We start from the raw sequence: 13,666 nt of genomic DNA, 5'->3' as shown, positions 1-13,666 counted from the left end.
ACCGCGGCTCTCTCTGCGCTCAGTCCGAGCCGCAGTCACTCCAACGGGCGAGGCGCAGCGGCACGGTGGGGTCCCCAACCTTCCTGCAGTGCAGAGATCCACTCAACTCATGAACCCATACTGGCAACTGACAACTTCAAGGATACCGTGAATGTGTTTATTAGGAAACAAAATAGGAAAATCTACAGACAAACATTTAATTTGGTTGGAGTATTTTTGGAAAGATTTAGGCTACTTACACATATTTTCAGGATTTCTATGGACAGTCATATGACCACAGCAAATGCTCGAGAGCAATAATATAATGAGTACTTTTGACCTTTCTCTTTAACCCTCAAGATGGATTTACAAACCCTGAACGAAACCTCTGTGTTCTTGGAGTGTGTGGAAGCGCAGGGCGCAGCGTCAAATGGAACGCCGAACTCCAGCCTGGAACTCACAAACATCACCACCTGTGGAAACGCTTACGTGGTCCTCAAACCGCAACATGTCAAACAGAAAGGTGAGGAGCCGGGCCACCTATATTTATTTTTTATTCAAAAACCTAAATGAAATGACCAAATAAGCCAAGCCAATGCATTTTCACGAAGCTGACACAAAACCCAATTCACCGTAGCCTACATTTCAACAGCAATAGGCGCTCAAACTACCGATTCGTTCTATTTCGTTCATTATCCAAATACCAGAGACAAGAAAACCTATTTTAAGCAAAGTTAATCTCAACTGGTAAATGCGAAGTGCAAATAGTCTAAACATTTTACCATGATTATATTCTATAATTTAATTGAATAAGAAATCAAATGATTGATATAATAATAATTGGTTCCCAGTTAATATCATTTAAAAGGGCTGGAACATCATGTTTTGATTGTAGTAATCAGTGTCCCGTTTCTTTCTAAGAATTGTATGACAACCGAGTCAACCCTAGCACAGATGCGTAGGTATATCACAAATGAATTACAATAACTTTTCATACAGTGTGTGTACAAGTGGTGTGGGTGTGCCCGCGCGCGTATGTGTGTGTGCAGTGTACAGTGATGTAGCTAATTAACATGAGGACAGCAGAGAAAGCAACAGCGCATTACGCATTCATGTATCCAGCCTAGCTACAATCCAACTCAATGCCAGAAACCATACCAATTCACACTTATTCCGAAATTCTCACGCTTGGGAATACACACCACCCCCTTTAAAACCATGACTACCACCCATCCTTAGCAAATACTGCAATCTCGACCATAAATGAAGCTAGTTCCCATTGATCCTGTGTAGTCAGAAGACTGAGGCTTTACCCTCATACCAAAAGGTCAGCATTGCACTTTGACTAAATGTTCAGCTGTATACCTATTTGTCCACTTCTAACAAAGTGACTCCTTCCCACGCTGTTGTTCACAGCTAGAGCTGTGTGTGTGTGTTTGCGCGCGCGTGTGTGTGAGAGACCGTCTCTCAGATCAATCATGGACAGATATTCCACTGTGGAGAGACATTTGATATCCAGTGAAATGTGACAAAGACAGCATTCCCTTACGGTTAATTTGCTTATGTCAGTGATTGATTTTGATATGCTCACACCATAATAAAAATCAACTCTCACTGCCAATGAGAAATGGGCTGGTGTCAGGTGTCAGAAAATGTAATCAAAGAAATTATACTAACATGGAAATAGCGAGGGGTGATACAAAACAATTATTATTAAAACCAATTATCGTCATGACATGATTGAGGTTTCTTGTCATACAAGAGCGGGAGTGAATCGTGCATCGCGCCAACCCGTATAGAATAGAGTCACATCCTAAGGGGGGATGGGAACATTAGTCAGAAATTAGTCTTGGGTAGCAGAATGTTAATAGATTTGTGTTTGTCTCTAAATAGGCTATATCTACACTCATAAAAATAAAGGTGCAAGTTGGACCCAAGTAAGGTTCTTGAAAGCGATGCCATGGGGGAACCATTGTCTGCATGGTTTCTGAAGAACCATAAATGGAATGGTTCTATAAAGAACCATACAAAAATGCCCACGTTCAAAAATATTGAGATAAAACTTAGCGCACGCCATACATACGCATGTTTCCCGTTATAAATCAGATTTGTAAAACTGTGCCCGCGTGAACGAGCCTCCATTCACCTGTATAATTTGGAACTAGTGGAATTATTAGGACAGGGAATGAAAAATATGAATTGTTCTTCAATATTTAGTTTACCAATAGATTATTGGGTTTATATGACCTGCCTTGATATAGTCTATGAGATTAAATAGGCAATAGGCACGCACAGCGATACTGCAGGCTACACATAATGTCAAATATTTGACATAAACTACCGGTCTCTTTACTGTATTAGCAATACTTTATGCTCTATTTGGAACATGACTGAGTCCGTTTCTGAACGAGTAAACAATGGCAAATTGTTGTGGACCTGTCAGCAGAACGTTTGAATTCAACAATGTTTTATATGAACTTTTCCCCCAAACTAAATATGAGGGATTGCCCGCGAATTCTGAAACATTGTAGGGGAGGCTCCAAAAAAAATGCAATTGCAGTATTACTGTGTTTTTGTTCTACTTTACTTTTTAAAAAAGTATTATTGATATTCATTACCACATTGTTGGAATAGAGCAAGTAATAAAGGCATTTCACTGCACTTGTGCACGTGACAATAAACACTTTAAACTTGATATATAGGCCTACTTCAATGTAAAATATCAACTGTTAAATTCGACTGTATACCGATATTATAAACTGTGCTGCCTATGATATTGCAAAACTTGAAATGTATAAAACCTATCTATTTACTAGACTACAAGGTACAATTAAATGAGAGATGCACATGGTAATTTGTTCTATGGCTCATTCGGGAATATTAACCCATCAAGGCCAAAAAATGTGAGGAACATACTGCATTCTGCAATGGTTATGAAAATAAATAGGAAAAATATTTCTGTCTAATTTATATATCTAATTATTTTAGACACAGATATTCACTTTTCTCACGAATGGCAAATAGTGGCATTCTTGTTAGTATGTTTTCCTGATTTTTGTTTTTTATGAATAAGCTTTTAATCATATCCCCCATTTGCACAAAATATTTACTTGCCAGCTTTCAACACAATATTTCAACCACTATCAGATGTGCATACACATGGTCTAAAGTTTTCCAGGAGGTGAACACATTCTCACATCAATTACTTAAACAAAATATGAATGCCAACTTTTGCGTGAAAACTGGCGGACACACATTTTGGGGTATATTTTGTACATATGCACGGTTTATAAATGAGGCTCCATGACTTGTTTTGAATGGCCCTGCTTTAGGGTTTTCTGCATTATTTGCATATTTACCAGGGTGCCTTTCGAGTGAATTTGAGAGTTACCAGTACCATCCATGACTGTGTTTGCTACTGATAGAGACATGGTTGTTGAATGTGCAGTCCTAAGGACTTCACAGAGTAAGATCCTAAGTGAATTTGTTGTATTTAAATTGTATACAAAGCTTTACCCTAATATTGTGGTTAGAAACGAATAGTTTACTGGCCATATCTGGGCTGCAAATCACATTATGGTGGCTTGCAAAGTGTGTAATTCCTATTGGAATCCAGCCAGATTGGGCATATCTGACATTTTGAATTTTATTCAGAATGACTGCCAGGTTTGGGAAGACTAAGATCTGAGACTACCTTAAATATCTAAACTGGAACAACCATTTCAGTAATGGGTGCAATAAGTCCAAGATTGGAATTGTTTAAAAACATTTGTTATTTATATTTCAGTAGCATAAGATGAATTAATCAATGTACAAAACAGAGTTATGGGAAGAAAATATATATTAATGATTGTCATGGTTTTGGTTCAACTCTATTCTTAAACAGCAACACTGGGGTTCTTTTACACCAATGTGTGTTACTGTAACTACTGTGGCGGTTTCGGTGCACTGATCTTGATAAGGCAGGGTTTACACATATGAAACACACACCACCAGTCCCCGGGAAGGGTTAACAAGGTTTATTTTTTTTAAATCAGGTAGGGGCAAGGTTCCTGATATACAAAACTCAAACAAACAAAGTAAATACGTCGTCACCAGTGGAAGGGCCTCCACTCTTGGTCTTTGGGGTTCACTCCTTGTTGAAATCTTCAGTTCCTTTATTCCGGTAAACCTCCTGCTCCACCGTAAACTCAGTCTCTCCAATAGCCTCCTCCTCTTCCTCGTTCACCTGCCGGGCTGAAAGGAAAGACAAAGAAAGCAAACCCAGGGCGTGGTTAAGTAGAGGCCCCTGATTGGTTTCACCTGTCTGGTGTTTAGTTTCTAATTACAGCTGGAGACAGGTGTGGCTGTTCTGCTGCAGTCTGGCAGTTTCCCCTGAGCTGTCCATGGTCCTGCCTCTGGGGAATACTTCCCATTGCTGTCCATGGCCCTGTCTCTGGGGAATACTTCCCATTGCTGTCCATGGCCCTGTCTCTGGGGAATACTTCCCATTGCTGTCCATGGCCCCTGTCTCTGGGGAATACTTCCCATTGCTGTCCATGGTCCTGGCAGCCAGAAAACACAGAAACCTCGCAGGCACATACTGTCCATCCACCACACAACCCCTGAAATCGCTACACTACATTTACATTGCTCTTGTCCAGAGCAAATTACAGGAGCAATTAAGGCTAAGTGCCTTGCTCAAGGGCACATCAACAGATTTTTCACCTAGTCGGCTCAGGGATTTAACCAGTGACCTTTCTGTTACTTGCCCAATGCTCTTAACTGCTAGGCTACCTGCCACCCTTGACTCTTTACATTGATAATTTAACTCTTGATCAACACAAACATTTTACATTGAAAAATCAACACTAGTTATCACTGGCCAATTTGATGTTTGATATGAATTCTGAAGAACCGTAAAGCTTAACTTCTTCTTAATCCAGCTGCTGTGTCAGATTTCAAAAAGGCTTTACAGCGAAAGCACACCTTGCGATTATCTGAGGACAGCACCCCGCATACAAAAGCATGAAAAACATTTTTCAACCAGGCAGGTGCGACACAAAAGTCAGAAATAGCGATATAATAAATGCCTTACCTTTGAAGATCTTCTTCTGTTGGCACTCCAAAAGGTCCCAGTTACATCACAAATGGTCCTTTTGTTCGATAAAGTCCTTCTTTATATCCATAAAATCTCAGTTTAGCTGGCACGCTTCATTCAATAATCCACCGGTTCCCTCCTTCAAAATGCATACAAAATGAATCCCAAACATTACCAATAAACGTATCCAAACAAGTCAAACAACGTTATAATCAAACCTCAGGTACCCTAATACGTAAATAAACTATACAATTTAAGATGGAGAATAATATGTTAATTACCGGAGATAAATAACAAAGAACGCGCTTTCATCCACGTGCATGGAAACACTATAGCCAAAATGGGAGCCACTTAGAAAAACTACAACTTCTAGCTCATTTTTCCAAAAACCAGAATGAAACTCTTTCTAAAGACTGTTGACATCTAGTGGAAGCCCTAGGAACTGCAATCTGGGAGGACTTCGCCTCATAATAAACATGAAAGCCATTGGACACAGCAGTAGGCTGAAATTATTATTTTTTTGGATGGTTTGTCCTCTGGGTTTTGCCTGCCATATCAGTTCTGTTATACTCACAGACATTATTTTAACAGTTTTAGAAACTTTAGAGTGTTTTCTATCCACATCTATCAATGATAGATTCTGGGCCTGAGTAGCAGGCAGTTTACTTTAGGCACGCTTTTCATCCGGATGTGAAAATACTGCCCCCTACCCAAGAGAGGTTAAGAGTTAACAAACAAGTGCTCCTTGAACACGCAACCCTCAGAGCCGGAACTCGTGGCTTACGCCCATCCGCCATCCTTATCCACTAATCTGGACCGACGTGAAATTTTGCAGTGTATCTTGAGTGACCTGGCTATATATTTAGCATACCCCTCGGGATCTGCCACAAGTTCCAACTGGACCACACAGACATTATCAGACCCGAATGCACGTATACACACGCACCCACGCACGTGCACAAGCACAGACACACGCACACCCACGCACACACACGAAGACTGTGACCGCAGCTGCGCCATCATCTTTAGTCACTCAGTCACCTTAATAATTTCTCAGTATGTCCCTCTGTTTCTATCACTGTCTCTCTGTCCCTATGTGTTTTGCTCCATGCAAAATATTTATAGCGCAGTAGACTGATGCAGACAGACATGCAGTGCAGCTGGTTGAATCACATAGAGGGTTGAGTGATTTCATAGCAAGCCAAGCCTCCATGACCAGAGGACTAGAGGTTCAGCTCTAACGGATTCAGACTACCCACACCAGCTTCACTGTCAACGCTCTACTCATTGTAAAATAGACGGCCATTCCTGATTTAAACTCTTTTTCACAGGACTGGGATCGTTTCCATTTCAATTCCATCACTTCAACATCAATTCACTTCAGTTGCCAAGCAATTAAATTTAAATTCATCATGTGTCTCGATGGAGTTGAAATGTAGTCGACCCTGGTTTGTGTTAAGGTAAAGCCTGCCATCATGCATGACTGTAGACTGCATGGGCTATCATATCAAGAGACTTGACCCCCGACAAGTCATCTAACACGGCTATGAAACACACAGCAACTCAGGTCTTCTGGCAATATCTCTCACTAGCCACAGTACATCACTACATACAATATCACAGTGTTATAGCTGCTCATAATGGATATTATCTCTTATGAAAGTTCTTGACAGTTGACACCTGTCATATCATGCTTATGACATCGTGAAGTAGGTTGGATGATGGACGATCACTCATGTTTATTAAACTAAGAAAACCTCTCCCAGTGGAAAGTGGATGATACCCCCGTGCACTCATATTGATAGTTGAATTAAAGAATAAAGTGAATTCTTATGCCCCATCATGCAGTATAGTGGTAATGGGGTGGACGTGACAAGCGGTGCCAAAGACAGGCTATCAGTCACAAGAAGAATGCTGTGTCCCAAATGGCACCCTATTCCCTATATATTGCACTATGTTTGACAAAAGCTCTATGGGTCCTGGTCAAAGTAGTGTACTGTGTAAGAATAGGCTGGCATTTGAGACTCAGGTTTTGTATCTGTAAGATATTGGCACAATACCTCCGGGTTTCTTTCTCATTATTTTTCTCTTGCACATACTCCATCATTCTCTTTCACACTTTCTTGCTCTCATTCATTTTCTGTCCCATTCTCCCCTTTTCCGCCTCTCTCTCACACACTTGCACAACAATTTTTTTTCTCTCTCTCTCTCTCTCTCTCTCTCTCTCTCTCTCTCTCTCTCTCTCTCTCTCTCTCTCCCTCTCTCTCTCTCTCTCTCTCTCTAGCTTTCTCTCTCCCACACTTGCTCAACCCCCTCTCTTTCACACACATTGCTCAAGTTCTGTTGTATTCCTATAATGGAGGTGGTCTATCACATCACTGTGAATTTCTAGCGTATTGCTGTGAATTTGACAGTAATTTATAGGCAGCTAATTCGCAAGTTACTGTATTTCATATTACAGTATACCTACTGTAATCGTAATACAGTATCAAAGCAAGAACTGTGTAGTGACACAGAGTACAATTCCGTACAATTGACTATTATATTTTAGAGTATTTTACTGTTATTACAGGGTATAGGTGCAAGCAGGTTGGCTTCTAGGTAATGTGTTTACACAGTACAGCATATCAAGGAATATGTTGTGTTTTATATCACTTGCACTTCAAGAGGCCTTAAAAAAGGCTTCCAAACTGGCATCGACTACAGGGGGAAAACAGACCAAAAGGACATGGCAAAATGCTCAACCATTGAAGCTTTAAGACTTGCTGTCACTCCAGTCTTCCCCTATACATTTTAAATCGATGGGGCACTATAGCCACAAAATAGCAATTATTTCCCCGCCCACAATATTCTCCCACATTGCACAATAATTGACACTATCAACGTTTCACAGTATTTTACTGTTGATAAAACAAAAAATGACAGTTTTCCGTTACAGTGTACCCTGCTTATACAGTAGATATACAGTGGCAAGAAAAAGTATGTGAAACTTTGGAATTACCTGGATTTCTGCATTGTTGGTCATCAAATTTGATCTGATCTTCATCTAAGTCACAACAATAGACAAACATAGTGTGCTTATTAAACTAATAACACACGTTTTCATGTCTTTATTGAACACACCAAAGGGTTCACATACTTTTTCTTGCCACTGTATGTTTTTTGTTGTTGTGTTCAGTAGGTTGGGGGGACAACACTCCATCTCCCTCACTGGCTGAACGGGTCTATTTAAGTAGCACTTTGGGTTAGAAGAGACAGATATGACATTTACTGTGGTAGATTAGCCATTAGCTATAACATTTACGTGTATCTTACTCTCTGAGGAGAACCTTTCTTCAGCTAAGCCCAACTGCGCATCTGGGTCATGGCACCACTGATACGGATGTCACGTTGCTTGCTCAGCAAGTACCACTCCCCTCCCCCCCCGATTTGACTTATACCTGGCTCGAACTCGGAACCTCTGCTTTGCTAACACATGTGACCGCCCTCCTTGACAATGTTCCAACGGTTTGAGACACCCAAAAGGTACTAATTGGATGGCTCCATCCACTACATTTCAAGACAGCTGTGGAGTGAGCTTACAGTACGCTCTTAACTCTGTTACATTCGCACAGTGTGATGAGGGTGAAAAAAGCTAATTGGGAACTAAACAAAGGAACTCACAGCCTTATAGCCTTTATAGCCTTAGTAGCTGTAGTATAGTGACATTATCAGGTGTTCATGAAGGATATCTCACATAAAACACAGAAAAAAGCTGTAAAACAGTATAATTTATGTTAGGTGAGAAACAGGTAATTTAAAATACTGATGGTGTTGCTGAAATTCATAATATATTCAACCACATGTTTCATAGTAATGCTAATGTGTGTTCTGTATGTGTGTGTAAGTTACAGTGGTGTAAAGTACTTAAGTACTTAGGTATCTGTACTTTACTATTTATATTTTGGACAACTTTTACTTTTGCTTCACTACATTCCAATAGAAAAGTATGTACTTTTTACTCCATACATTTTCCCTGAGACCCAAAAGTAGTCATCATATTTTGAATGCTTAGCAGGACAATAAAATGGTCTAATTCACACACTTTTTAAAAGAACATCCCTGGTCATCCCGGATAGCCATGGGCACGCTCCAAACACTCAGACATAAATAACTAAATTATGCATAATATAAGGACTTTGAAATGATGTATACTTTACATTTTGATACTAAATACTTTTAGACTTTTACTCAAGTACACTCTCAAATTAAAAAGGGTTCTTCAAAGAACTCCTTTTAATGGTTCCGCGACGAACCTTTTGAAGAACCTTTTGGGGTTAATTTTTGAACAACCCCCCTCCGCTAGTATTATTTTTATTATTATTAATAATAATAATAAACATATGCAAAACAATAACAACAATATTTTAGTTGTCAGTGTTTATTATGATTTTAGTGGCAAAGCAGTATTCAAAAATCCAAATATGGATCCACAGACTTCACCCTCCCTACACCTCTGATTAATATAACAGGAAACCTGTTTGATCACCATGCACTGCAAAATCAATCTGGTGGTGGATACATAGAACATCAACACATTAACATCAACACGCCAGAGGATAAACCCATTGGACTTGAGGCTCTGCTGGGAGTTATAATAATTATACAGATGATTAACAAAACATGCACACAACAGAATTCAAACCTTGGTTTTTGTAGGTAAATGTGAATGGAGAAAAAAAACTATTTTGATAATGGTTTTCATACACATACCTTGTCCATAATGTAGAGGCCTATGGGATATTCATTGAAGAGGTAAGGGAGGAGGATGGTAAATGTGATATTCATAAGATTTACATTTACATTTAAGTCATTTAGCAGACGCTCTTATCCAGAGCGACTTACAAATTGGTGCATTCACCTAATGACATCCAGTGGAACAGCCACTTTACAATAGTGCATCTAAATCTTCAATGCCAATAGACATACCTTTGTACGTATGCCTAATCAACTGTATCCCGGCAGGCACAGATACAAAAGTGAGCAGTTCAGTCATCTGCTCCCAATACAGCTAACCTTTAACATATTCTTATAGCCTACACATTCTTAGCTATTTGTTGATTGATATTCATTGACTTGTGTCCATTTTCTGTTTTAGAAAGATTTGAACAAATTTGAAAAGATAAATGGTATCGTCATAAAACAATATGAATTTAGATCATACAAGGGACAAACCTTACCTTAAATTAAGGAGATCTTCACATTTTTCAGTTAAGTGCCTGCACCTGCTGTCCTTTCAAATCCAAATGTTTCAGTTGGGCAGTAAGGGTCCTGCAAGAAACCCCAACAGCTAAGGAGGTTCCTCGATGAACCCCACCTCCTATGGGGTTCTTAGAAGAACCCTTTGGGGGCAGTTTTTCAGTGCCAAGAGCCCTAAGGTTCTTCTAAGAACTTTGAGGATCTTATAAGAACCCTTGTTGAACCCCTAATTTTTAGAGTGTAGTATTTTACTGGGTAACTTTCACTTTTATTTGAGTAATTTTCTATTAAGGTATATTTACTGTTACTCAAGTATGACAATTGGCTACTTTTTCCACCACTGGTAAGAATCGTGTGATTCTAACGAAGCAGACTCAGTTGGTGTCATGTTTATACCACTGTGAACAAGTATGCACAGGGATTTAGTTTTTTGGCCCACCTCTAAACAATCACAACTACTTTCTCCGCTTATGTAGCCTTCTGCTACCCTGTTCCCTGCTGACTGTGTAGGCTTAGCACACTGTGAAAGATATCTGTGCAGTGCGGTTCTGCATGTTCAGTCCAACATCTGCAGTGGCCATACAGCATTTACTGTGATTTGGCCTCTGCAGAAGTCAGTGTATTCATTCTTCTTGCGCTTCGCGGAGCACGAACACGATGGTGTTCTCCATTTTGCTCTACAACCCCCACAAGTGTCACAGGACTTGTTTGAAGGTAACCTATACAGTCGTGGCCAAAAGTTTTGAGAATGACACAAATATAAATTTCCACAAAGTTTGATGCTTCAGTGTCTTTAGATATTTTTGTCAGATGTTACTATGGAATACTGAAGTATAATTACAAGCATTTCATAAGTGTCAAAGGCTTTTATTGACAATTACAGGAATTTGATGCAAAGAGTCAATATTTGCATTGTTGTCCCTTCTTTTTCAAGACCTCTGCAATCCGCCCTGGCATGCTGTCAATTACCTTCTGGGCCACATCCTGACTGATGGTAGCCCATTCTTGCATAATCAATGCTTGGAGTTTGTCAGAATTTGTGCATTTTTGTTTGTCCACCCGCCTCTTGAGGATTGACCACAAGTTCTCAATGGGATTAAGGTCTGCAAAGTTTCCTGGCCATGGACCCAAAATATCGATGTTCTGTTCCCCGAGTCACTTAGTTATCACTTTTGCCTTATGGCAAGGTGCTCCATCATGCTGGAAAAGGCATTGTTCATCACCAAACTGTTCCTGGATGGTTGGGAGAAGTTGCTCTCGGAGGATGTGTTGGTACCATTCGTTATTCATGGCTGTGTTCTTAAGCAAAATTGTGATTGAGCCCACTCCCTTGACTGAGAAGCAACCCCACACATGAATGGTCCCAGGATGCTTGACACATGACTAATGGTAGCGCTCACCTTGTCTTCTTCGGACCAGCTTTTTTCCGGATGCCCCAAACAATCGGAAAGGGGATTCATCAGAGAAAATGACTTTACCCCAGTCCTCAGCAGTCCAATCCCTGTACCTTTTTTCAGAATATCAGTCTGTCCTTGATGTTTTTCCTGGAGAGAAGTTGCTTCTTTGCTGCTCTTCTTGACACCAGACCATCCTCCAAAAGTCTTCGCCTCACTGTGCTTGCAGATGCACTCACACCTGCCTGCTGCCATTCCTGAGAAAGCTCTGTACTGGTGTTGCCCTGATCCCGCAGCTGAATCAACTTTAGGAGACAATCTTGGCACTTGCTGGACTTTCTTGGGTGCCCTGAAGCCTTCTTCACAACAATTGAACCGCTTTCCTTGAAGTTATTGATGATCCGATAAATGGTTGATATAGGTGCAATCTTACTGGCAGCAATATCCTTGCCTGTGAAGCCCTTTTTGTGCAAAGCAATGATGACGGCACGTGTTTCCTTGCAGGTAACCATGGTTGACAGAGGAAGAACAATGATTCCCAGCACCACCCTCCTTTTGAAGCTTCCAGTCTGTTATTCGAACTCAATCAGTATGACAGAGGGATCTCCAGCCTTGTCCTCGTCAACACTCACACCTGTGTTAACGAGAGAATCACTGACATGATGTCAGCTGGTCCTTTTGTGGCAGGGTTGAAATGCAGTTCAAATGTTTTTGGGGGATTCAGTTCATTTGCATGGCAAAGAGGGACTTTGCAATTAATTCCAATTAATCTGATCACTCTTCATAACATGCTGGAGTATATGCAAATTGCCATCATACAAACTGAGGCAGCAGACTCTGCAAATTAATATTTGTGTAATTCTCAAAACTTTTGGCCACGACTGTACAAACAAATGGAAGTATGGAGGTAGTTTTGTGGCAACAAAAATAAGGGGTTAAATATGTGTACAAAAACACAAAAATATTTATCCTAGATATAGGACAGACACTTCAAAACCTTATTATTTCTGATTTATTTTTGACAGTCTTTTTTGCCATTTATGAATGTGTTAATCAATGCGTTTCTATGGGCTATAGTAGTAAAGGCCAAATTCAATATTTATAAAAATATATATCTATATTTTTTGAATTTTATACCTAAAGGAGTCCTAAAATTCAACAACTTAAACTTTTAGACATTAAAAGATAGAGTTTGGGAGCAGCAAAACAGTGAGCGTACATCCACTTTTATTCTATGTATTGTACATTATTTTAGCCAGGTCCTGTTTATTTTTTTTGAAGCCAGAAGCAGGCTAGTATCAGCTACATTTATGCCTTTACTAGACTATGGGGATATTTTATATATGAATGCTTCCGCTCAGTGTTTGAGATCAATTGATACCATTTACCATGGCGCATTGAGATTTTATTTAAACTGCAAAACCCTTACGCACCATGGTACTTTATATATCAGGGTTGGCTGGCCTTCTCTAGTCACTCGTAGGCTCAGTCACTGGTATACTTTTATTTCCAAAGCCATTTTGGGTTTCCTACCATTTTATTTGGGCATTTTTATTGTTCAGAAATGTGGTGGGTACTCTCTTCGTTAGCAGGAGTTCATCCTGCTAACTCTTCCAAATGTCCGAACTGAATTTGGTAAAAGGGCTTTAATGTACTCTGCGCCATCGGCTTGGAACGCCTTACAAAATACTTTTAAACTGGAAGAATTTGTCCCAATTTGTGTTTTTAAATCACTGTTGAAGGATTTTGAGACTGATTCCCTGACCTGTCAATGTTTTTAATTTGCTGTTTTATGACTTTGTTATACTCTTGTGAATTCTATGGTTTTAACTAGATTACTTGTAGTTTTTCATGTTGTCTGTCTGTAATTGTGTAATGACTTGGTGCTGCCTATCTTGGCCAGGACGCTCTTGAAAAAAAGAGATTTCAAATCTCAATGAGCCCTTCCTGGTTAAATAAAGGTAAAATTAATTTA

At 39.8% G+C, this 13,666-nt stretch overlaps 1 protein-coding gene across 2 annotated transcripts in view; it reads left to right on the top strand.

Moving 5' to 3' along the window:
* Positions 1-28: 28 nt before the first annotated feature.
* Positions 29-13,666, top strand: part of LOC139538709 (cholecystokinin receptor-like) — a 72,320-nt gene continuing 58,682 nt past the window's right edge. For both annotated transcript variants that reach the window (XR_011667788.1, XM_071341090.1), the window contains exon 1: positions 29-502. Coding sequence is in view for 1 of the 2 variants with exons in the window: in XM_071341090.1 (XP_071197191.1) it covers positions 340-502 (163 nt within the window). In the remaining variant the exon portion in view is untranslated. The remainder of the gene's footprint in view (positions 503-13,666) is intronic.

This window comes from Salvelinus alpinus, chromosome 14 (assembly GCF_045679555.1).
Source record: "Salvelinus alpinus chromosome 14, SLU_Salpinus.1, whole genome shotgun sequence".
NCBI classification, from domain to species: Eukaryota; Metazoa; Chordata; class Actinopteri; order Salmoniformes; family Salmonidae; genus Salvelinus; species Salvelinus alpinus.
Note: the sequence above shows the minus strand (reverse complement) of the source record. Positions and strands in the feature narration are given on the sequence as shown.